The sequence below is a fragment of the Neocloeon triangulifer genome, unplaced genomic scaffold (genome assembly GCF_031216515.1).
Source record: "Neocloeon triangulifer isolate White Clay Creek 2 clone unplaced genomic scaffold, ASM3121651v1 ptg000022l, whole genome shotgun sequence".
In the NCBI taxonomy this organism is placed as follows: domain Eukaryota; kingdom Metazoa; phylum Arthropoda; class Insecta; order Ephemeroptera; family Baetidae; genus Neocloeon; species Neocloeon triangulifer.
Window position 1 is genome coordinate 2,429,298 of NW_026775562.1, and position 26,116 is coordinate 2,455,413.

The 26,116-nt window shown below is 36.1% G+C and overlaps 2 protein-coding genes across 9 annotated transcripts in view; one reads left to right on the plus strand and one right to left on the minus strand.

The window, feature by feature from the left end:
* Positions 1-26,116, plus strand: part of LOC132204539 (cell adhesion molecule Dscam2-like) — a 79,977-nt gene that overhangs the window by 16,004 nt on the left and 37,857 nt on the right. The gene's annotated exons all lie outside the window — the stretch shown is intronic.
* Positions 1,201-7,192, minus strand: LOC132204619 (uncharacterized). Of its 2 annotated transcripts, none has more exons than XM_059633240.1 (11): positions 7,023-7,192; positions 6,821-6,865; positions 6,512-6,590; positions 6,250-6,455; positions 6,016-6,194; positions 5,812-5,962; positions 5,549-5,765; positions 5,286-5,497; positions 5,001-5,230; positions 4,871-4,943; positions 1,201-4,812 (listed from the first exon to the last, which is right to left on the minus strand). In XM_059633240.1, the coding sequence occupies exons 2-11, from the start codon at positions 6,846-6,848 to the stop codon at positions 1,250-1,252; spliced, it is 4,938 nt and encodes a 1,645-aa protein (XP_059489223.1). In that variant the 5' UTR covers positions 6,849-6,865; positions 7,023-7,192; the 3' UTR covers positions 1,201-1,249. The 2 variants fall into 2 exon arrangements, with proteins under 2 accessions (XP_059489223.1, XP_059489224.1); XM_059633241.1 differs by having other exon boundaries at positions 6,932-7,192.

Genomic DNA, 26,116 nt, shown 5'->3' on the forward strand with positions numbered 1-26,116 from the left:
GTCCATCAGATCGGTGGTGAACGCGCTCAACATGCAGAGCAATTTTCGCACACAAAGAGTGCAACTTAAATAAAGTCGACGCGAGCGAATTAAACGCCGAGAGAGCTGCGCAAATTTGAGCGCAAAACACCTCTAGACCTCGGGCCGCGTTTTAATCATGGCCGTTGTTTGCCCTCAACTGCAAACACTGCGCCGCTAGAAGTTGTGTCCGGGCCATATACATTTTTCATCCAAAAGTGCGTGATGTGCTTGCCTAAAATTTAGAAAGTGAAGAAAGATAAAAAAAATAAGAATTTTAAATAGTTTTTTTTTCAAACTTTTTTATTTTGCTCAAAGAAAAATTTGCTTGAAAAAAAAACCATCTATAAATTCGGAAATTATTGGTTGGAAGAAATCAATGGTTGAAACTGTTTTATAATTTAAATTGGATTTTAATAATTAAATCGTTTCGTCTAATGATTTGAGGAAATAGCCGATAAAAAGGCTATGTTATTACTCCCTTTTCCGCGTGTTCTTTTGCCGTCTGTCCTTTGATGGTCCCTTTTTGTCAGATTCAAACACGCCGATAAGCCGCTCGATTCGCTTAAATTGAAACACAAACTCAGCGCCTCTTTTGCAGCGAGATCGACTGATAAGCAAGCCTTCGCTCTCTCCCTCCAGCATCAAAAGGCGCGGCTGTTTAACTAAGCGAAATTAGCTTTTTGTTGATTTTCCTCTCGTTATAAATTTCAACAATTTCCAGAATGAAATCTTCCGCTAGCACGCATGCTAGAGTTGTTTACCAGGATCACGTTCGCGAAGCAAAAAATATTGATTCATCAGCGCCTGTTTGCTCTGCTGTCGAAGGAGCTGCTCTCATCCTCCTCATGTTTTTATCACGCTTTAGCAGACGCACGGGAAAAATACAAATATGCCAACATTTCTTTCCCCACTGAATTTCTCTTACAAAAATATTTTTACAAGATTCCTTTAATACCTTGAATAATTAAATTCAAATAAAAGTTGATTTTTTCCAACAAACAAACTCTTGACACGCTCAATTATAATGGAACTATTAATATTCTAGACTGATTAAAATAATTTATTATTACATTTTAATATAATTTTGTTACTTCTTCATTGAAAATTCAATAGTAAAAATGGTTGTTGGAATTTTGAGAGTATATATTTTATGATACATCTAATCACAATTTAGCAGTATGGAACGTGTTTGATCAATAAAAAATCGATGCAATTGAAGTGCAAAATATTACATTTTTCTTAAATGTTTGTACAAGAATTTCAGTACATTGGATTTTTGGTATGAATCAGGATTCTCTTGTGCCAACTGTATTACGCTTTTTCCCTGCTTCGTGACCGTTTTTATTAATGCAGGATGTTTCTTGAGAACAATTTCGACAAAATCAAAATGCAATCTATACGCTGCGATGTGAAGGACGTTCCAACCATCGTTGTCCTCTGCATGCACGTCAGCTCCGTTTTCAATAAGCCAAAGGCACAAATGAAAATTGCGAGCATTTGCAGCCAAATGGAGAACCGTTTCGTTACTCTTCGTCTTCTGTGTGATCAGGTCGGGGTCTAATTTGTGCAAGTGTTTGGCAATTTTCGCGCTTTGCTGGTGATCCCAGCACCTGACGGCCAAGTGCATCGCGTTCTCACCTTTGTCGGTGACCGTTTTTATGATGGACGGGGATTTTTCTACAATTAAATCGAGAGCTTTGACATTAATCTTGTAAATTGCGAAAAAATGAAGTGAATTGAACCCGTCACCAGTCACTGCATCCACGTCAACCCCGTTTTCAATCAGCCATTTGCACAGATGAAAATTACGCATTTTCGCAGCCAAATGGAGCATCGTCTTTTTTGATTTTGTTTTTTGTTTAATCAGCCCACTGTCCAAATTATGGAGATACTTCGCCATTTCTACACAGTTGCTGTCATAAATGGCCGGATTCTTACAAACCAAATGCATGGCGTTTTCTCCTTTTTGACTCACGGTCGCTGTGAGTGTTGGATATTTTTCAAGAATTCTTTGGACATTTGCAAGATTCAATTCATACGCTGCAACGTGCAAAACGTTGCGACCAAACTTGTTTACTTCGTTAGCAAAAGCTCCGTTTTCAACGAGCCACATGCAAATCTCAGAATTGCTTTCCCTTAAGGCATAATGACACATTGTCTCTTTCACCTTCGTTTTTTGCTGAACAAGCTCACCGTCTAATTTATGCAGGTGCTTTACTATTTTTGCACTTTGTTGATTCTGCAGGGCCAAGTGCATGGCGTTTTCCCCTTTATTAGTTACGGATTTAATGATTTCAGGAGATTTTGCGTGAATTAAATCTATGGCTTTCAAATCTGATGAGCTCGAAGCGAAAATATGAAGTGCATTCCATCCTTCATTGTCCACTGCATTCAGAATCGCCCCATTTTCAAGTAGCCATTGGAATAAATCCAGTCTCTGCTGCTTCGCAGCAAAATGAAGAACAGTTTCTCCGTTATTCGTTTTATGATTAATTAAATTTCCATTCAAATCATGCAGGAATTTTACCATTTCCAGACATCCTTCGCATTGCTCGCATTGAATGGCAAAGTGCATTAAATTTTCACCGTTTTTTGACAGAGCCTCAATAATTGAGAGGTCCTTGTTTAAAAAGTACTTGACCAGTTCCCAATTGGCATCTTTTGCTGCCAGATGAATTGCGTTTTGCCCAAATTTGTCAATGTCTCCAATTTTAATTCCAACTTCATCTATCAGCCACTGACACATTTCCAATGTGACAACTGAATCGCTTCCTTTACGACGAGCCAGGATATGCAAAGCACTTTCGCCGTTTTCGAATCTTGTACCTTTCACCAAGTGGTCATATTTCTCGTGCAAATACGTGACCCTTTCAAAATTCCTGATGTTCAAAGCCACTTTAAATATGGCTGCTGCAGTTGACGGATCTTTCTTGAGGAAAGTTTGCACTAATTCTAAAGTGAGTTCCTTGCATTCATTAAAACACGAGATTAGCTTTGATGGTGATTTGGTATGTCCGATTATGAACTTTGCGCACTCTTCGCTGTAATTTTGAACTGCCGATTTGAATAAGCTTTGCGCATCTAGGGCATCGCACAATCCTCCTTCGAACAAAAGTTGAAGCATCTGGTAGTTGTTTACTGCAGCGACCCACTCAACAATACTTTTCAAAGAATACATTGATTTGACAAGTTTTTTCAACGGCTTGCTTGATTCTTGGCATTTTTTCTCCAGTTCAGTGAAAAGGATTAGAAATTTTTTATTGATCACGGACCCCAGAATGTCAACTACGAACGTGCTTGGATCTATCAAGCTTTCAAAAGCCCCCAATTCTAGCAGTCTCAGTGCGATTGTTTCAGTTCGAGTGAAAGCCATTTTCAAAATGTACTCACTTTCAGAAAAATGGAGCTTGCCTTTGGTTTTGATATTTTTAAACGAGATGTGCTTTGCCACGACAGAAAACATTGTTTTCAAGTTTTCAGAGATGATAATTGTACAAAGAAGTGGTTTCGTAAGAGTTTCCATCAAATACATCTCGAGTTGTTCAATCAATTCAGGGTCAGTTTTTGACAGGGATGACAATTTCATATCCACGAAAAGTCTGACTTGAAGGTATTCCTTTTTCAAAATATCAAAAGGCATTTTTGAGTTTTTGAAAAGGCAACTGATGTAGTGGCCAGCGGCTAGGAATTCTGCAAACGTCAGGTGGACGAAATGAACCCTATTATTCCGAAAGGTCACGATTCCATTGTTCTTGTTTTGTAAATTCTCCAAGTCCACTTTTTCTCGGCCTATAAATTTAGCCGAGAAATCCTCTAGTTCTTCAATAGAAGCCATCACTTTATTTTTGAAACGTGGGCCACTCTTCTCTAAATTACTCAACGAAAACTCCACTTTCATTTGCACTATTGCCTCGTATATATCGTACACGTTCAGCTTGTCCTTCAAGACTGATTCGCTAATCTCAGCTATCATCTTCAGGTGAAGGGGGTTACTTCGCAATTCACGCAAACCGTTGTTAAGCATTATTCGTCGTCTTTGGTGTTCGACCTTGTTGCCTTTGAAAATCTTCGCCAAAAGGTCTGTTTGCTGTTGGAGATTTAATGGCATGATTTCGAAGACGCAGATTTTGCAAATTGTTTTAAGCTTTTCAAGAATCGTGTTTTCCTCGTGCGGTCTTGTTGAAATCCACATGCGTACGTGCTTTTCAGCAGCTTCTGATAGGATTTCCAACACTCTCGCTTCTTCTTCAGGACAAATTTCATCAAAACCATCAAACATGACGATTATTTTCTTCTCCTCGATCAAATTTTGAATTTCAAGCTCTCGGTTTCCAGTTGCTTTGGCAACGACGAAAGCTAAAGATGGAATGTATTTTCGCCTGTTCCTTTCCGCTTCAGATAAAATATCATAGACGTCTAAGAAACTGATGCTAAAAACTTTTTCTCTACCACCCATTTGCAAATCAAAAGCAATCTCGCGCATCATCATTGACTTGCCAGAACCTGGAAGGGACGACATAAGCCAAATTTGGATGTCGCTGAACTTCTGTGCGAGCTCAATTATCTTTTTGTATTCAACTCTCTGCTCTTCTTCAGGGGCGTTCAGTTTTATAAGGAAATTGGGTGCAACAAAATGACGATCCAGTTCAGGAAATGTCAAAAGGTACGATAGGGTCGACACGAAAATGACGTCTTTTGCATTGATCAAAAGCTCGTCTAAGAAATCTTGCAGGTTTTTACCGCTTTTTATTCCTTTATCGTCAAATATGCTCAAAACTCGCTCTTCAATTTCTTAAAAGCAAATTTTTAATTAAAAATACATGATCTCATATTTGTTTAAAGGCGATACCTTTATCACGTAGAATGAAAGCGAGCCAACCGCTATGATTCGTGGCCTGTAGAATTTCATTTAATTCTTCCTCCTTATAAAAAAAACACAAATTTTAATATTATTATTTCATATAATTAAAATCGTTTACCATATTTTCGCCATCCGAGTCGATGTGTTTTTGGTTAATGAGGAAAAATAGTTTTGGTTTCCCAATCCAGTCGTCGTTTTTCGGGCCGAGCAATCCGTGAATTAAATCTCCGATCGGTATAATTTCATTCCCGCTCAAACGAATGCAAATTTGCCCGTCCTCCTCTTGTTCGACGACTTCAGCAAAAAAGAATGCTGCAAAACAACCGTAGTTGCTCCAAGATTTACAATCTGAAAAAATATGTATATTTAAAAACAAATTCTAAAATCAAAAGCAAGAGTTTACCTAATTTACTGAAATAATGATTTAGTCCTTGCCGAGTGATATTCGCAATAATTGTCTCAAAACCTAAATTTGAAACTAAAGCTGACTCAAGTTTATTGATTTGTTCATTTGTCTTCCCTTCGTGAAAAATTACAGCCCTTCTGCCTCTCAGAACCGTTTTTGTTTTCGGATTCCACCAATTGAAAACCAATGCTTGATCTTCGACGTTCCCACTAATTAAAATTTTAATGCAAAATTTCATAAAGAATTAATTAATTTCTCACGAATCCCTTCGGTGGAAAACAAATTTCCTGTCCATTGGAAAGACTTTCAATTCCGGCGTCTGGCCAACCAAACACTCGGTTGTCTTTTTGTCAATTCTGCTGTGCACGGCCGTCAGCAAAGTTAAAACATTTAGACTCTTTTTCATCCCGTTCAGTTCTTCGCACAAATATTTCACCATCCACGTTCCTGTGTTACAATCTCTGCGTGCCGTTGTGGCTGCAAAAAAATTTGAACGTCGGAATAAAATATTTAATTCTTTTACTCTCGACAGTTGCGTAGAAAATGACGAGGTTTCGCATTTTCGGATGAAAAGAAACTTTGCACGAGTTTCGATTTTGCGTAAGATCGTTGTTGTCGTTTGGTTTTGATTGGCAAGGGTGATATACCTCATCGTCAAGTTGACCTCTACATGGCTATGTAAACAAATTATTAATTTTAATGAGTTTTAAAAGATCCAAAATATTACTCCGTAGAATAAAAATTTCATGCTTTTCTGAAAGGTTTTGTTCATAGCTTTGAACAAATCCTTTGTTTTGAATGAATCAAAATCATTTGATTTTGAGCTGAGAAGGGTGTCGGTGAAAATCTTTCCATCTGGGCCTCCGTGCGACAAAATTACGAAAATGAACACCGAAGGCTCCATTTCTGTTCAAAAAACTTAAATTAGAAGTTTTGAAACGGAAATAAAAAAAAGATTTACCTGTACAAGCAAAAAATCTCATTATTTTTTGTTCACTTCCAAGCAAAGTTATTAAATCCTCTTTCTTTGGTGAAAGCATATCGCGGAATTTACAGTTTCTGTTGACAGCGAAAGTTTCTCTCAAATTTTCCACGTCTCTGTTGTCACCAACACGGTGCCAAAATTTGCTGCTTTTGAAGTCGTAGTGCACAACAAGTACAAAAACACTGAAAAGAAGCACAATTATTATAAAATATAAATGAAAATTAGTTTATTTAAATACTTGTCTGCATTTTCAACTTTTTCCTCAACTTCGAAATACCCAAGTCGGGCAGGCCCATCAGGACATCCCTCATCGAAACCTGAAAAGCTCAAATTTCTTTAAAAATTGTCAGTGCTTCTGATTTTTTATAAGAACTTTTGAAATGCTCAATTGAAATAAAATTAATTTTTTTTATTTAAGGGATAAATAATGTAAGTAATTAATTAAATCGAGTTTAGGTTTGAGGCCAAATGACAAACACAACAAATTGCACATTAAATTTCTCAAATTAAAATTTTTCAAATAGCTTATAAATTGTTAAATACAAACCTGATTCCACAATTTCCTCCAACTTCATATTTGGGGATGCGGCTTCTGAAATTATAATTTGTTAAAAAATGTTTATTTGTTTTCTATTTATTATTATGATTCATTTCGTACATTTTTTTATTATTTGCAAGAAAAATCATGAAATTAACAAGAAATACAAAAACTGCTTGAAAAGAACTTGAAAAGAATATTTCACTCGCACTTTTTGCCCCTCGGCATTTAATGTAAATCGTCAACCTGCTCCATTCCCCAATAAAAAAGTTTAAATTGAGATGAAAGTAAATCTCGATGTGTTGAGAGTTTCTTCAGCGTCGGCACTGAAACTATTCACGCTATTGCGGTTCGCCACTGGCGGAAATGATAACAAAACGTCAAAAGAATCACGCGCTAAGGACATCCTGTTTTGTTCTGTACAAGTAATTTTTTAATTAGATTAAAAAATATGCAAAAAAAATTCTTCGTGGGTCTGAATGAAATTTTTAAATAAAAAAAGGGCAAAAAAAAAGACGCGCGTACATTTTTTGTTCGCAGTGGAGAGGCAGCGCGCGCCACCAATTAATTACAGGCGAAGACACTCGTCTTGGGCAAAAGCAAGCGAGTCAAAAGATAAAACACGTGAATGGCACGGCAGGCGGCAGCTGCTCCACATTAATTGCACGGCGCCTTTGTTTGCGCGCGCTGTGAATTATTTTTAATGAGTGAGCGCATCGCAATCTTTGTTTCTTTGTTACTCCATTAAAATGACGGAGCGCAGCGTCACGGTGAGTCGAATAATGAGATCTTCCTGCAAAAGATAATTATGTATACCGCCGCCCCAACGCTCTGCCAAATGTAAAAAGAGCGGAAAAATAAAATGCAAAAAAAGGCGGAGTGAAAAAAAAAATGATAATAAAATTTGTTGTTGGCCAACACTGGCGGCGGAAAAAGTTTTCCGTCAATTTGCCACCAGCAGGTTGAAAAATGCATTCTAAGGAGTTTGACAAAGATTTTTGAGTAATTATTCTTTCAGTTTTGTCTGAAAATAGTGAAGAAAACTTAAGTTTGTTGAAATTTAAAATGGATGGGCAATTTTTTTAAATTAAATTGCTATAAAAAACTATTTAATTAGAGCTTGAGTACATTTTTAATATCAAAATTTTATTAAGTCTTGATATTTCACTAAAATTTGTGTCTTTTCCGAAACTAATTAATTATAAAAGTAAAAAAATTAAAAATGGCTTTTAATAAAAAACGAACAAACTAAATTAAAATATGAAATTTATAAGCTTTTCTCGTTTCTTTAATTTATATTTTTCTGATTTTTTCCTTTTTTTTTTTTTAAAAAAAATGTTCTTGTAAACTTTCGTCCAATTTTAGCTCTGCTTCAATGACAAATTATCCTCAGTCACAAAAGACATGGAAAGCAAATCCATCAAGCCCGCTAACTACAAACGTGCCGTAGTTGCTCGCATTAGCAGCGAAAGCAGTTTTGCTTTTGTGAGAAGCGGCGCAGTGTATCCGGCCGGCGCTGCTTTTTGGCAAATGAAATATGATGAATTGCCCGAACAATAGGGGGTGCACGTCTGACGGTCGGTAAGTTATGCAACCTTTTGTGCCGCCGCACGTGATCCGCACCAGCGCATTACTTCAAAATGTACCACATGCAAACGGAGCAGAGTGGCTTTTGACACACACACTCTGTCGGAATATTACTTTTTCTTAAAAGCTGGAAAGCGTGTAAAGGGAAGCAAACAAAACCTGCGACTCTCATTTTGCTCCTTTCATAATCGCAAACAGCTGGCTGGACCCTTCCGCGCGCTTTTCTGCAAAAACTCGCTATTGCCGTCTCAACTCTAGAGGCCCTCGCAAGAGACCGTTTTCCGTACTATCATGACTTTTTTCTGGACTGTTCCGTGGCCTACATGGAAATTGATAATTTCCAATTCCAGAATTTCTGTCTAAAGTCATTCAAAATCGGCCAAAAAAATTAATTTTATTTATTTCGCTATATTAAATTTATTTAATTATACTTTATTAAATTTTTAGATAAATTTGTGGGTTGCCATTTTCCCCGTGGAGGTTAAAGATTTAATATTTTTTTCCCCCAATTAATTCGGTTTCAAATAATTAATTATTTGGAAATTTAAAAAAAAATTCAATATTTAATTTTGTTCATATGGATTTATTGATTCTTTATCAGTTCAAAAATTTAATTTTTTTTATTGTTTTAATTTAAATATTTTGTAAAGCTTTCAATTTTTTCACTATTTTCTAAAATAAGTTTTATTTACTTGGTTTTCTAATTGAAATTTTATTTTAGCCATGGAATAAAAGATTTTAAAATTTTTTTTTACATCATTTGATTATTTTTGTATAATTAAGTGGCTAAGAATTATATTTTTTATTTAATATTTTTAAGGATTTCATATTTTTTACGTCAAATTTATAAAGCATTTTTATTTTTATTCAGGCGGTGCAGACCTCTAAGTAAACGAAAGGTTGGCACTGTTGGCAGAGAACGTTGTAAACAGCAAGTGTGTGTCTGCGAGAGCGATTACGTGCCATTGCCGGGGCCGTGTGTCACTTGTGCGAAATTATTAATCTCCGAGAGCGTGGCTGCGTCTCTCTCTCGTCTCCATCAACACACCCGCTTTTTGTCGCGCAGGAAATTGTTTGTTCTGCACAATGGCTAGGGGTCGATCACCCCCCGCCGTCGCGTGGATTTGCGAATCTCGAGAGATGGAACGACACACGAGTGGCCACGCACTGCCGCGCATAAATTTTCTCCACCTTCGCACCACTTTCATTAATGCAACCTCACACACATGAAGAGTGCAAAATTGATGTCCGAACGTGTCAATTTGACGCAAAATTGTTCGTGCGAGTTAAATACACCAAGTTTTTTTTATATCGTTTTTATAAACGCGCTTTAGCGAAAATATGAAAATAATTATTATAATTAATTTTATTGCTGGTTTATTGAACTTTTCTATAGAAAATTTAGAGTGTATTCAGTAATTTCTAATCAATTAAGCAAAAATAGAAAAAGCTTTTTGTGCACTTTCAGTTTCAAAATGAAAATTGATTTCACGCAAAATTATTTATTTATACTTCTGATTTTTTTTCTACGAAATATAAACAATAATTCAACACAACAATAATTCATTCACTTTTTCTCTCCCGTGATCGATTTGAGAGCAATTTGCAATATTTGGAGCAAATAGTGGACTCGTCGCGCAGATTATTGGCGCTGGAAAATCAATAACCGGTTTCGCATGCCGCTTTGTTAATTAGTACAGGGCCGAAAATAATGAGCTCCGCAGATGAAACATCCATATTTTTTTTTTTTTTTTAATTCCACGCACCGGTCAGAAAACCGGCGAGTTTCATTTCCCTCGCGGAAATTAACCGCCGGACTTTTGCGAGCAAGATAAATTTCTGAGCCAATTAAGGAGAGGCAGCGATAACAGAAAAGGGACCCAATTTGTGTTGCCTGTGCCGCCGGTGTGTTTTTCGAAATGTTATTGCAGCCCTCGGAGTAATAAAGTCGTCGCTTTGCCGGCACAAAGGGCCTGTGTTCAAGGATAGAGACCGAGCGCCGTCGGCGACCAGAATTCGGGCGATCGTTTGTTCCTCGAATGAAATGGCCCGAGGACCAAAGCATCAAGATGAAAAGACAATAATGCGAGCAGGATTAGACACGAAAAATAATGATTCGCTCAATTATTGCAAAATTCAATTCTTCTTTCTGAAGATTTGATACGTCAAGTTGAAGTTGCACAAATATTTTAAAAACAACAACAAACATCTTCACAAATACGTAAAATAGTTGAAATTTTTAGAAATATTTGAAAAGTGGATGTTTATGCAGGTGAAAAGTTTTGAAGTTGCTGGGTATTATTTAGAATATTTCATTGTAGAAAATTAGTAAAAAAAAATCTATTAATTTTTTTTTGGTTATTTTAGGTTAAAATGTTTTTTTTTACTCAAATAGATTGAAAAATATACATATGTGATTTATTTTAGGTTATAAAACTTATATTTTCGCAAAAAAAAATCATATTTCTTGGGCTTGATTGTTCATTTAATTTCATTTCATATTAATCCAATGTAGAATGCAATACAATTAATTTTTTTTATTCATGGTTTGCTTAAACTTTTGAATGTAAAATAGAAGAGTTTTTTACCAGGAAAGTAAAATCAAAATATATATTATTGTTATTTCCTCAAAATGACCTAAACGTTTAAACTTATCACTTAAAAACAATTAAATTCCTCATCTTCCGGATGATTGAGGAATTTAATTCTGAAGTTATATTAAAATTAATATTACTTACACTTTTATAAACTTTTGAGTCCAAATTTATAAAATTAAATAATTACAAGAGCCACATTTATATTTACGTTTGAATTTTCTAAAATTTACTACAATCCTGTCCGATAAATTTTGAATTTTTTCCTCTTACTTCCTGTCACTCACACGGTGAAACCCGATCGCCCTTTTTCATCTTCAAGAGCAGGTTTTGTGATATGCATATCCACGCGCCGCACCAAACAAAAAGCGGCTCATAAAGACAAAGAAGAAGGGGCCGCATGAGTGGTCGGCGGCGGCGGCGGCAAGGGGCACACGCGGCCGTGAATTGATATTCTCTCGCCTCTCCAAACTAAAGTGCGGAGAAATGAAAAAAAAGGAAGTGCCAATATGATATACAGAGTCGCAATCGATATTTATTTTGGTCGCCTAATGCCACGCGCATTAACCACAATTCCGGTAAAAATCATCCGATTTGCAGCGCAGCTTAAAAAATCAGATTTTGGCTTTGGACGTTTGAGGCGATTAACTGGTGTTTTGCCTCTGCGGCTCACGCGTACAAAGCATTAAACACCACGTGTGTGTGCAGAATTAATGCTGCCGATTGCCAATGCTTAATAGAAATGACGAAAAAAGCGTTTGTGACGAGTTTCAAATGGATGGTTTAATATCGAAATAGGGGATCAAGAGATTTTTAGCACAATTTTTAATTTAATTGTGATTTAGCACTATCAAAAAAAGTTTGTTGTAGTTTTTCATGCAAAGCTGAATTATTTTTTATCTTCTACAAATTCTAAAATGAAATAATTTCCACCTTTTTTGATTGATGAATCTAGTCTTTAAAAAATAATAAAGCCAATAATACAGATTCAATTCTAAATGGAAATAAATCCTTTTTATTTTGATTCACAAAGAAGTGAAAATTCTGATAAAGAACTTTGCGTATATTGCCTGAAGCGCCTCGTCGTTGGAATTAGCCTCGGCGCAACGACAAATATAATTTCTCGAGTCGTTCCGTGGAGCCAATTTTCATGCCCTCTCGATCTTTCGCTCTGCTGCTGCGGATGATAAAAAAAAGCGGAACGAGAGCGTCGATTCGTCTCTGCAGAGTCGGGGCAAATTTGTTTGCTCGAATTTAATAAGGAAGACTCGGTCGTCGCTACGCAGAGGTGCAGAGAAGGAAGAGCTCGAGGTGCGAATCGATAAAACTCACACACTCCAGAGGCAAAAACATCAAGTTCAGAATTCCGGGAAAGACCTCTTATGTGAATTTTACTATAATGGGATGGGTAGACCTTCGTTTCCCCCAAGTTCATCACTATTTAAGTTTCAAAAGGTACATTTGTCCTAAAGAAAACGACTTAAAATATTTGCCCAAAATTTGTTAAAACTCCCCTGAAATGGATTTGCCTTAAAACAATAATCTTCATCCTTTAAAGAGCATCAGAATGAATTTGAAAAGACTTTATTATGTTAAAAAGTTAATGGAAAATATATCATTTATTTTAAATTTAAAAGAATATTTCGCAAAAAAAAAACGTCTATATTTCCTAAAGTAAAACTTGGTGAAACTAATTGTAAGCAATACAAAAATTATGAAAAAAAATATATTATTCAAAGACTCAAAGCATGAATTGTTATAAAAAAAATATATTCCTGGATTTTTAAGGCAAAATTTTAGGGGTAATAACGGTGTCTTGAGAAAAAGTTTTCCAAAAAAACAAAAAAATAATAATTAATAATGCCATTTTTAAATAAAGTAGTTAATTTTTTATTAATTTTTATGCGGCAATCTGCTGTTTTGATTTTCGGGCAAAGTCAAAGTTCTGATCAGAAATGTCTTTTTTCAGACCAAATATTGAACTTTTTCGACAGAAAAAAATTTAATTTTTCCGACTCTGAGGTTAACGACCGTCGAGTTTTGGTCCGTGCGTGTGCCATTCATTGAAAGTGCGTCTCGCAATTAAATCGGTGGCGCGCATTCAAAGGCCGTTTAATTGCTACACCTGGCCTGCGTCGCTCAAAGGCCGAACGCCACAATTACCGCCGGCGCCACCCTCGCTCACATACTTTTTAATTACGCGCAGCTCGTACACAAATTTAATTTGCCTCCGTGTGAAATGAATAGCTGTCGGGATTTGGCGTGTCCTTTGCTTGCCCGCCGGGGGCGAAAAGACGCAAGCACAATTCTCGCATGGTCAACCCCCGGCCGTAGTCAGCAAAAGCGACGCTCTATCTCATCCTGCAGCTCTGCTGACGCGCTGTCTTTGGCACTTGATACCTGACAGTTGGCAACTCTGAAACGTCCACGGGGTTGAAATCGTGCTCATAATCTCAAAGAGCATTTTTCTCCGTAGTAAAACTGGAGCAAAATTCTGCCAACATGAATTTTGCGCCAGAAAATTATCCGAGATTTTTTTTATTGGCTCTCATTTATCTTCATTGTTGCAAATACATTGTTTAAATTCAATAGTTTAAACAAAATTTATTAAAAAAATCTCAATTTAAAGAACTGTTATTAATTATTAAGCATAAAAATAATAATAAAATGTTTTAAAATATTTTAAAATAAAAATATTTTTTTTTTTAAGTTTTTTTTAGCTTTGAGAATTTTAGTAGAGAAAGTTGAAACTTTTGGAAAAAATTAATTTTATTTTGTATTTTTGTATGGTAGCTTGGATTTATAAATTTATTATTTCACGTGTTAATTGCTATTTTCATATTAATTTTTTCTTAAGAATTTGCTCACAAAAAGGTCAGAAAGTTTCCGCGCGGCTTCATGGCTTTGAGAAAAGTTTTTCTTTCTCTTCTCCTCTCGTCGCAGAGCCTGATTTCTTTTCCTGGAGAGCTGTTGTGCGAGTTTGTGAATTTTTCAGCCGGTCATGCGGACACTTGGGAACCCAAATCGAATTTATTACACGGGGGAAAGCGAGAGACTTGTTTGCGCCACCTCTGCACGTGAAATTTTAATGAGTGAACCGGCACGAGCAAAGGGACGCGGAGAAAAGAACAGTATTTTCCAAAACAGCCAGTTGTCACGTTTTCGACGTCAGCACAAATAAAATATAAAACAACTCTGTTGTGTGTCTCACTCTGAAAAAGAGCAAACAATTTACAAAAGGATAAACCAGAAGCCGTCCGTGTGTTATAATTTTAAATTTTAAAGAAAATAAAAGGGATTTATTCATCACGTTTTTATTAATACTGCATAATTTTGATTAAAATGAACGAAAAATAATTAAAATTTTCAATTAAACTTCCATTTTTTTTAATTTTTTTTGGTTGAATCAATTTAATTTATTTCTTTAAATTTAAATATCCTTAAAAATTAAACATTAAAATGTTAAAGATAATTAATTTAATTTTGTAAAATTGTTTCAAGCAAGAAAAGTTGCATCTTTGGACGTTCTAAGTCAATGTGCCGCAGTGAGGCTGTTTTCTCGCAGAGGCAACAGTTTAATTTGGCCGGAGACACGTCGAGGGCTTTTTTCTTCCCTAGGCGTGCAGATCGATGAATTCGCAATTTATCTTGACAATGCACAAAGGCTGCTGTCGGCCGCGCTCAAAGAGATTTTAATTTTATAAGGAGGCGGCCGGGGATAGCGAGCCGAGGAAGGAAGGAAGGTGCAATTTGGAGAGCTGCAGCCCCATAAGTCTCGTGCGGGCGGGCGGACATTTCTCGAATAAAAAGTGGAAAGGCCGTAAATACCCTGGGGAAGGACAAAAAGCGATATATCACCTGCTGCAGCCCCGAGCCGAGCTTCTCCCTCTGCAATTTACATCTTGTGTGTGTGCGAGCTGTGCTGGTAATAGAATTTTATTACTTTTTATTTTTATTACTGCCGTGGAAAATGTTATGTGTGCGCACCAAGTCCCAGCACCACTTTCATAAGTAATCCGCCTCGCCTGCTGTAATTAAATTTTTGCAACGTCACCCATCATTTAATTAGACAAAAATCTGCCGACAAATGCAGTATTGAGTATTTTTAAATAATTATTCAATTCTTGGGTTTGGTAAATTAAAATTAAATTGCATTATTTATGTTTATATTTCCAATAGTTTTTACATTTAATTAAAAGAATCAATTTTTGGAAAGAAAAATTTGAATAGTTGGAGGTTTGAAAACAAACGAATTCACAGGTATCAAGAATTTTGATAAAACTTTCAATGTAAAAAAGACTAAATCCGTTTCAGTGAGTTACTCACATTTCATTCGAAGTAACACAAATTAACTGAAATAATGAAGAACTTATTTTAATTATAGCTTAACTTATTAAAACTGAAGTTACCAAAGAACCTGAAAAATTTCCTGAATCCAGTAGCTGAATTAACATTCATTTGAACTGAAATGAGTTTTAACTGACAGTGAATTTAATTTACTAAATTGAAGCATGACTGAAGTACGTAGTTCCTGAAAAAACAAAATAAATATCTATTAAATCAACTGAAAAAGTGAAATAAATTTTTTAACTAGTTCATTTTAACTTTAAGCTACTGGGTCACATCTAAACTTAAATCATTTGCAGTTTCGCTGATTTTAAAATTAAGTTTGAAACTTTTTTTAATCAACTGAAATTTCCCGTTGTCGTTTTGTTGAAATAAAGTTCAGCTATCGTGAAATCCATTTTTCACCTTTTCAATTTGCGACGCAGAAGTTGGCACCGAAAGAAATTCATCACGTCTCCCTCCTTTCACGTCGCATTTCTCATTCCTTCTAATAGAAACAATAAAAGGAGCTGCCGCCGCCGACGGGATTTATTTATCCCCGGCATATTTCAATTGATGCCTCCGAAAACTTTTGCAATTTCCAATGCGGAGAAACTCCTTCTTTCTTTCTGGCGAGACGCCCTCGATCGCGGCACCTCTCAACTTTTAAGCAGTGGATCTCGTGCATTTCTGGATGGGCAGGCTGAATTATCGATTCGCACGAGAGAGACGAGGCACTTGGGCGAGAGAGAGAGAGAAAGAAAGATGCAGCAGATAAACCAATTATATACGGGGCTGTATCTATTTTTGCGCCCAGTCAGCAACGATTGCCTGACTGGCGTGCTCATAATTCCATCTGCGAGCTGACAGAGAGAAAAATTGTGCTGAATCCGTCGGTTGTGCTGAAAGGCACTGGAAATAACATGAGAATAAATTCCATTAATTGCAAAAGTTCTGAGATAGTTTTGGTTCCAGATTTGTTTTCAGAATTCATAGTTTTCAATTATTTGAACATTCACTCAATGATGACTAAAAAATCAGCTTGAAGTCTTTTTCACATTTGACTTCATCATCTTGCAAAAATGGCGGACAAGAGATTAAATTCTCAAAAGGTATATTTTTCTTATTTTAGTTTATTTGTCCAAATTGCATCGTTTTCATTAGTAAATAAATAATTGTTGAAACATTGCATGTAACAAATCTTTTTCTCTGCCTTTTTTAAGTTCTTTTCAAATTTGAATTGGTTGATTTAAATATTCCTATTAAATTTTTGGTAGATTAAATTAATATTTCCATTAAATTTTTAATTTTTTAGCTAAAAACGTTTTGCTGAGTTGGTTTTAGCGCCAAAAGAAGCAACGTGGACAAAGATTTGTTAATTTACGCAAAACTTTCTAGAATTATATGGCAACCAGGACCAGGAGCAAAGTTCCATTCCTCTTTTAATTCTTATACAATTTGGAAGCAAATAATCATCCGTATCATTAAAGCTGCCTTTCAATTATCTCGATATTCTGAATTATTTCAAATTTGGTGCAAATTTTCACTTATTTTGAACGGAACAAAGTGATTTTTGAATTCATGCGTTGGTGCGGGCTCGCATTCGTTGCTTTTCTCTTGTTTTTTCTCGATTTCCGCCAGCGGCAAATTCACACAAAGCCGTGCGGCTGTCGATATTGCGAAATGCGAGAGCGGAGGTGCGGAAAATCGATGGTTGAGAGCGAGAGAAGGGTGTTTGTACTCGCAGCTTTCGCAACTCATCGCGCCGGCCGGCATAATCAAAAGTAAAGAAAGCCCGGATTTATATCGCAACCCTTTCAACGAGCAGACAAAAGAATTCGCCGCCCGAGGCAAAAAAGAAAAGAAGAACCTTCTCTCATTTCCCATCCATCCACCTGCGCGAATTCCTCCATTTTCTCGCAGTTCTCGAGAAATTAGCCAACGGTGAAAATAAATAATATCGTTTCGTTGTTTGCCCATCGACTTTTTAATTTCCAGACTGCAAACACTCGAAATTTCTCAAGCAGTCGAACAAATCAGAACTTTTGATTGAAGCAGGCGTAAATTATCGTAAATTGACAAGCGCTGATTGATGAGAGAAAAAGTTTTGGTCGCGGGCTAATTATTTGGAGAGATCCACTTTTGCTAATTGATTAATTATTTCCACCAAAGTTTCGTCGGCTGCGGCGTGCGGGCGACGCGCGGCAAAGTGCGAAGCGAAATCTGCGCTCGAAAGTTTTCGGAGCGCAATTTGTCTCTCGGCGGGGTGCGAAAAGTGGCAGTCCACGACCGCTTTATTAATTATTCTTCTCTTCTTTTTTGGCGGAAGGAAAAATCACTGGCGTGGAAAACTTATTAACCTACTTTTTGCACTTACCTCAATTTTTTTACTCTTCTGAATATTTCTTATTGCGTTTTTATTAAATAATGAAAGTTCAGTGTCATTTTCCTAATTTACATTCAGGAGAGTTAAATTGTTTTTGTCAGTCATATTTTTTAATGGAACTAAATTTAAAATTAATTCAAACAAAACAAATTAATTAATAAGTTTATTTTTATTTCTCCAATTTTTTCTGCTGAAAAAGCGAGCAAAGGTAACAAAAAATTGATTTTATATTCTACAGGGTGAATTTTGACCACTCCAAGCTTTTGAAATTTCTAAAATTAAAATTTTATTTTAATTAGTCCAGATCTTGGATTAATCTGTTTAGTCCTGTAATACAATTGAACCTATCTCAAGTCTTAGCTGTTATAATTCTTTAAAAGTTTATCTTATTTATTAAATTAAATTTAATTTATATTTTTTTTTTTATAAATCATTCTTCTATTTTGAACAAAGCAAATCGGATTAGTGAAGAATGAAATAGGGTTGCTGACGGGGTAGGTTAAGTCGATTGGCACGCGCAGGCAACACTGGATTATCTCGTTGTGCCAATTTATGACGGTTTAACACCTCGCGGCGTGCCACCCTAATAACGATAACTCAACCACATTATTATGAGGGGGTGGGGGAAGGTCGCGAATTATTGTATTACTCGCTGGCGTCGTGCCCGGAACGGCTGGGGATGGAAAAAAAACACGTTTTCCGCGTTCGAGGGAGAAAATAAGTGCGAGGCGGATTTGCATTTGTCATTATTTTCCGAGCGACTGCCTCGCTCCACTTTAATTAAGACGCGCGTGCACGGTACATGCAAGAGTGGATTATTATGCGAGCGGGAAATAAAAATGAGGAGAGGAAAAAGAAGAAAGACGCGTGATGCAGCCTTTCGTGACGAGCAAGGGTGGATTTTTGCAGAAAATTTCCCTGAGAATTATTCATTAGGAGTTTTTATTTACTGGAAATAAAACTTACTGAAACTAAAAATAAAAAGCATATTTTTATGCATCTCCAAATTTTCAACTTGAACAGAAGAATTTTGAATTTAAAATTAAAATAGAGTTGATTACCGAAAAATAGGCAATTTTTGGATTGTTTCAATCAGTAATATTTATTAATTGTTTAAAATTTATATTTTGATTTATTAATAAATTAATGCTATTTAAATTTATTCAAATATTTAATATAATTTTTAATTTATTTTAAATTAGCAATTGCATTTGTTTTAGTTAAATAATTATATAAATGATTTTAAAATTTTAATTTCTTACAAATTTTTCCAAATAATACTGAAATTCACAAGATATTATTCAATATTAAATTTCGTTTTGCTGCGTGAATATCTCCTCTGGCTTAAAAACGCATTGCCTTCCACGTCCTCTTTTTAATTTAAAAAACATGACACTTTTTGCAGGGAAATTTGCACCGCACACGGGCTATTTTTTATCCCGCTCTCTCCGTATTTGCAAGTTTATTAAGTGCACGTCCTCTATATCACCAAGCGTTTTTTTTTTCGCGCAAAGGTTGGTTGGCCGAGTGTGCAAACGTGTGGATAATTCCGCGGAAAAAGGGCCGAATTACACTTCTCTCTTTTTCCCGCCGGTCTACTTTGGAGCCGAGCGTTGTTTTTGAGCCAATATTCGCGCCCGTGCATTTAGTTAAAGAGCCGTGAATGCAATAAAATCCTCGCCGCTCGTTTGTTTGAACAGCGGTCCATTCCAAATGGATTGTTACTCTGTGAGTGGCCGACCGAGCGGCCAGCCCAAGTAGAACGAATTTCGCGCATTATCTGCTGTTTTTTCAGGCGCGCGATCAATTAATTTGGCGGCTCGTAAACGGATTAGCCAAATCTGATTTGGCCCAGACAAAAGCAAAAGGATGTGGAAAATAAACTTTCGGAAAAAGCACTTTGCGGGATTACTCACGGGCTTCATACCAAATTTGAGAGAGATAGAATTTCATTTTCAGAAATAATAATTTTGAATTGTTAAAAAATGATCGAAAACTAATTTTTATTGTGAAAAATTCCAGATATTGAATTTTAGATTGAAATAAAGATAAAAAGAATCAGATATTTTAAATTACTCGCAAATGTGACCGAATTTTTTTAGGAGATTTAAAAAAAAAACTCCTTTTTTGCTTAAACTTTTGGTTCCCAAATATGTAAATATCATCAATATCATTGTATTTTTCTAAGATAATAAATCCTGCTCCTTTCATAGCCTCTCATTTGAATGCAATGAATAAAAAATTTCCTCGAGCATGCGGAATTTTCCAGCTTTTTGTTTGAACTGCAGTGGTGCCAACTGGGTTAGCTGATCTGGGTGATAAGCGAGCCAGGTGTAATGAGATGGTGACGGTATCGCGCCCATTACCGTGTGTATTAAATTACGGCGCCCGAGATAAGGGGCGAGATGGGGAGAAAAAAGAAAAACCGGTGCTGCTGCACACACGGGCATAAAATAATCCGAGTCGGCTTTTTCTGTCAAGACCCGTTCGCGTATCTTTGCGCCGCTTTTTCTCATCATCATACACCCGTCGAGTCGAGACTACAGAGAGAGAAAGCAGGGCACACTGCTTGCGAAATGCTGCATTTTAATAACCTAGAGCAGCGTCTGCAAGCCGGCGTCTTTTGACAATGAGAGGGGCGCAAAAATATTGGTTCATTCAAATGGAGAATATAATAAAATTTTACTTGCATAGCTCTCAAAGTCGAATCCAACGATACGTTTCAAAGGTGGTGGTTTTGGTCAAAATTTGAAATAAGGAAAATATTTTATACAATTTAAACAAATTTTAAAAATTTCCAGTAATTCTTTTCAGTTTCATTCCAAACTAATATTTTTTAGATCTTGTTAATACCCACTCGAGAAGGTCTATTTAAATTATGAAACTAACATTTTAGTTTTATTTGATTTGATTTTTAAGAATTTGGCTTTTTTCAAACCTATATTTTGTTATTTTGTGGCAGAATTTCACAATAGAGGGTTGATTTATGGTGGTTTTGAATTTAAAGTCGGCTTTTCCTCGATAGATTTTTGTTAGTTGTTTATTGTTTAAGAAAAAAAACAACATCCTTCTCTACCTGTTTCGGCTGCGGGCTGCAGTCATAATTCCTGAGCTTTGAAAACATTTTGACAAGAATTAGTACAAAAACCAATTTTTTTAAATAACTTTCTTTCAAATTCACACTTTTTCGTGAAAAAATTATATAAACGCTATTTTTACACATAACAAAGAATAAAAATAGTTAAAAATTATTATTTGAATTCAAATATTGTCAAATTTTTTTGTTAAATATTGTTGTTGTGTAAAAATGTAACCTTTTTTCACGAAAAGATGTTAATTTGAAAGATATTTCTAAAAAAAATTGATTTTTGTACTAATTCTCGTCAAAATGTTTTCACAGCTCATGAATTATGGCTGCAGCCCGCAGCCGAAACATGTAGAGCAGGATATTGTTTTTTTTTCTTAAACAATAAACTCACAAAAATCCATCGAGGAAAAGCCGACTTTAAATTCAAATCAATTAAATTTTGCATTTTCTCACACTTTGCGCCTCTCTTCCGGAGTCAGCCGTTGTCTTTTCTTCCCCAGTCAGCTTTTTGCATAGCAGCCGTCTCTGCCGAAGTGCTGCGCCGCGCTGTGTTTTGCATTTTCTCTCTGAAAGGTAGTAAACAACAGAGAGGCAAGAGGGCCGAATAAAAAGGGAGGAAAATCAGATTGCCCGAGCGACACACACACACACACACACACGTTGCTGTGTATTATAAATATACATCTTGGGTTTTTACGGCGCGCGATGTTCCGCTTTTATAACCCCGAGATTTCGTTTCCCTCTGCCAGTCTAGTGTGAAAACAAAGGAATGGCAGCTTTGCGTGTTTGACAAATTTTATGTGCCAGCCTGCGAAGAAACACTACATTTTTCATCCCTCTCCGCGCCCTAAATCGCTTCTTGAGCGGAATAATAATTTCTGAAAAAATTTCATCCGAAAAATTTCTTTTCCAAGGAAAACAATTCAATTTGATCCGTTTCTGATTGATTTAGCAATAAGTTGCCGCATCAAATTTCGCCTCGTATGTATGTTTTCTGCCTTTTCTGCTCCTTGAGAATATTGAATATATATCTCCAGGAATTTTCCATTTGCGACGAGGCCAAGTGGAAAAAGGAAATTGCCTCGCCATTCTTGTCCTTCCTCGATCTCGTTCTCTTTCGAGCAGGCAGGGGGAGCGAATCGACCTGGTGTATGCGCAGCAAAACAAGAAAAGGTCAAGTGAAATTTTTAAAACAAAATAAATCTGGAGAACCAACCCTCCGCTGTTGGCGGCGGCGGCGGCGGCCCAGCTGCACTTCATCCCCTTTTATGTACCTGTACAGACGTGCAGCCCCCGTCATAAAAGAGCGGCGTCTGGGTCAGAGTGGAAAATGGAGCATCTAGTATATGCGGGCTGCTCTCTCAGCCAAACGAGAGCAGTGCAGGCTCTCGTGTGTGTCAATCGCCTGCAAATTCAATTTAAACATCACTGCTGAGATTGAATCCGCTGTTTGCGAGAACAAAGTTCACAAATTTTTTTTAAAAAAACTCCGTTTTATAGCAGAAAGTTTTAAGTTAAATTTTCATCATCATTTAAAGTAGAATTCATTCTCCATCAAACCAAGGGTTTTTATTTATTATTTTTTTTTTTAATTAAAAACGGCACATTTCGTCAATGGGTTTTGCGAGTCGTTTTCTGTTTAATAGGAAAACCTTTTGATTTAAATAACTTTCATGATTGTTTTTACGTTAAATAGATATAAATTATTGAGACGTTTTAATTAATTTTATGAAACTCTCCATAAATGTTTAAAGATTGAAAAACTAAGCTTTATACTGAATATTGCTTTTCAAAAATCTTTTCCAACATTTTAATAGCGATTGAGATAGTTCTTGAAATATATTTAGTTTGAACTTTAATAATTTTAATTTGTTTTAAGAAATTGACATCATGGAAATGAAGAGATCAGGCTTTTCCTCTTTGCGAAAATGGTTTTTATTCAAAAACAAATGGCTCTATATCAGTTTTGGTCATGGTCTGTGAACCTATTTCATGAGGAAGAAAAATCAGCAAAACTGAAAAAAAACCACATTTTAACATAAATATTATAATATTAAAACTAAAAAAATAAATTTGTTTCTGATATTTTCTGTTGTGTTTTTTCTTTTCTTCATTTTTGCTGATTTTCTTTGTATTTTCCTTGCTCATGAAATAGGGTCGCTGACCGTGACCGAAACTGGTAGAGCCATTTGTTTTTTAATAAAAAATTTTCGCAACGAGGAAAAGGCCCGATCTCTTCAATTCTTTCTAATTCTTAATCTTAAATTTATAACATAAATGAACGCATTGAACTATTCTCAGGGAGAAATTAATTTTAAGTTAATTGATATTGAAGTATAAGATAATTTTTTTTAAACCTCTTTTGGTTTACTTTTTTACATTATGTTGTAAATTTAAACACATTGTTGGAAGTGTCTGAAGTTTTTAGCCACCAACACTAAATCATTCTTTTGACTGCACAATGAGTGAGTTTTATTCGCCACTTTTTCACCGGGTCATGCAGATTAAATGGATAAACAGTGTTATTCCATAGCTAGGGTGGAGTATGTAGATGTGTTTTGCGCGATAAAACAAACCGCCGCTGCTCTCACGTGTGTGTGAGAGAAAGATGGAAGGCTGCACTGCGCCTGTGGTTTTGCAGCTCAAACAAAAGTGGGCCGCTCATGGCGAACAAATTGCTCTCATTCTTATCTGATTAATTATTACATTGCTTTTCATGCGCCACCCTGCCGAGTGTGAATAATTCCACCCCCTAATATAAAATATGCGCCTCGTTTATTCACCATTTCAAATAATACATTATAACGAAGAAATTTATCTCCCTCCTCTGCTCGTTTTTATCCGCCACTCACGAGATAAAATAGTTAAAACGGTGAATTTCCTGCAGGTCTCGTCGTGAATTGAAACGAACACGAAGAGAGCTTGGAGCCCTTTCAAAGGAAAGAGAGAAGCGCCATAATTTGCATTTTTACTCGCGCCAGTCACGAACGCGCTCAATCTTGCCGTGTCAAATCTAAATCTGGACATTTTGTAAAGAACAGGTAGTGACACTCGAGATAAATTTTGAGTTGCCGCATCGTTTGGAATAAATTAGCTTTTTATTGATTGACTATTCGGTGTCAATGAAGTTAACATCCTGAATAAAAAAGAAAAAGATTTGAAGTGTAAAATCTCACGTACTTTGAAAGAAAAGTAATTATTGCCACAGAATGTGTGGAGAAGTTGAACACTCAAGAACCCGTCTCAAGTTTTGCAGGAAACGTGCGAAATGATGCATGGCAACTATAGAGTAAAGTTAAGGCAAACTTTGTAAAGTTTGATGCACTCGACTGGAATACCATCAAAGTTTCACAGGTTGTGTAATTAGGTGCACTATTTATTGACAAAGTAAACAGTTATTGAAGGAATGGGAATAAACAGCTTGGAGGTCTCGTTATTGCGTTTGGATCGAATGAATAAAAGAAAAGCTGTACAAAGGTCGTCGGCGAGACGGGAAATTGCTAGACAAACAGTAGCATCGTGAAAGAGAGAGATGCACTCGTGCGCTAATTTATTCTAGATCGATAGCGTCAGTCTGGGCACCAAAGCATTCCTCATTCTTCAGACCAGATTAAGAACAGATTACAACATCTCGCTATTTTCGTGGAATGCTTTTGCAACCATATCAAAATGCAAAAGATTGAGTTGCTTCGCCAGCTGCCTGTCCGCAATTAAGCGGGCTTAAAATCCGAAAAGACGCGGCAGAGTCAGCAGAGACTAATGAGAAGCGCCACTCACTCACTCGCAACGTTCTCGTTAAGCTCGAAAAAGCAAAACACAAATGAATGCTCGGCAAAATACGGCGCGATTGCTTTGTGCGAAAACCTTGCCATTCATACTCTAGCACGCACAAAAGTAAACCGGCAGCAGAAATGGCAAAACTCTTCCAACAAACGATGAATAGAATTAAATACCTTCTCAATTTGTATTTTGAGCTGAAGAGAAACTTCCTTTTTCAAAACATGGACTCTATTTAAGTTTGGAAACGACACTAGCGCCCTTCCTTTTCTGTTTCATCGGTTTTTACTACAAATTAAGATAATTATTCATTCCCTTCAACTTTAATATAGAACCTAATCAGTTTTCGGCGGATAAAGTTTTGGAACCGCAGCGCCGACTAGAGCAGGTGCTCGTAATTGCCACCGACGTTTCTCTGCAAACACAGATCCACTCCAAAGTTCCGTCAGATAGTTTGGCTTGAATCAATCCACGCATCGCTGCGATGTTGCTGTTGGATAATTAATTGGCGATGAGATATTGAACGCGAGAGCGAGTCTTGTGCTCCAATTACAGACGCGCTCACGGCAAATATGAGAGAGTATGGAAAATAATATATCTCGTGTTTGATTACGGCTGCTGATATTGCGCGACGAGAGCAGCCTGCCTGCCGTCGAAATCGATTTGCAGCTTCTTCCGCCAACACTCACTCCGACTGCTTCAGTTCTCCTTTCTGACATTTGTAATATGAGAAGACTCTCAACTCTCGCCGAATGATGATGATTATCTTGCAAGTTGATCTATCCAAGGTATACTTGCGAATGAGCTATAAATACATATGTATAACTCATAAAACATTCAAAGTGTTTGAATAAATGAATATAAATACGTACGTCAATCAAAATTATTTCTTTTTAAGCCGCCGTAAGTTAAATGTTTGTTTAATGATCAAAGTGAATTTAATATAGTCGTCTTGGATTGCCAAAAACCTGGTCCTCAAAGTTGTAATATTTTCATTTAATTAAGAATAATTGAACTATTGATAGAAACTTTTAATTTTTTCGATCAAGCAAAGGACTTTCTAGGTTCAAATTTTGATTGAAAATGCCTCAGATAAAGTCATTTATTAAAAAACGCTATTTTTAGAACATTTTGTTTCACTAAATCCTATAAAAAGAAAAATTTTGAACAATATTTCAAATTTATTTTATGCTCAAGTATTTATGCTGGCACCGATTTTCAAGAAAACACGCCACGTACATTAGATATAAAAATTTATATTAAAACACTTAAATAATTGAGAAATCAAAGTTTTGCACACACAAAAATATAAATTAAAAGTCTTAAACTACACTCCGGATATTAAAATAGAGTCGTTTTTTGCCTCACATATTTTCACAATCACAAAAATATTGAAAAAAAAAACGCTCAACAGTTCAATTTGTTGTAATTTTCTATCTAAAAACGACCAATATCAACGTTTGAATTTGGAATTTTTGCAAACTTTCACTTTTTCGGACGTTGAAAAAGATCGATGTTGGCGCAAAAGAGTTGAACGAATTCTATAT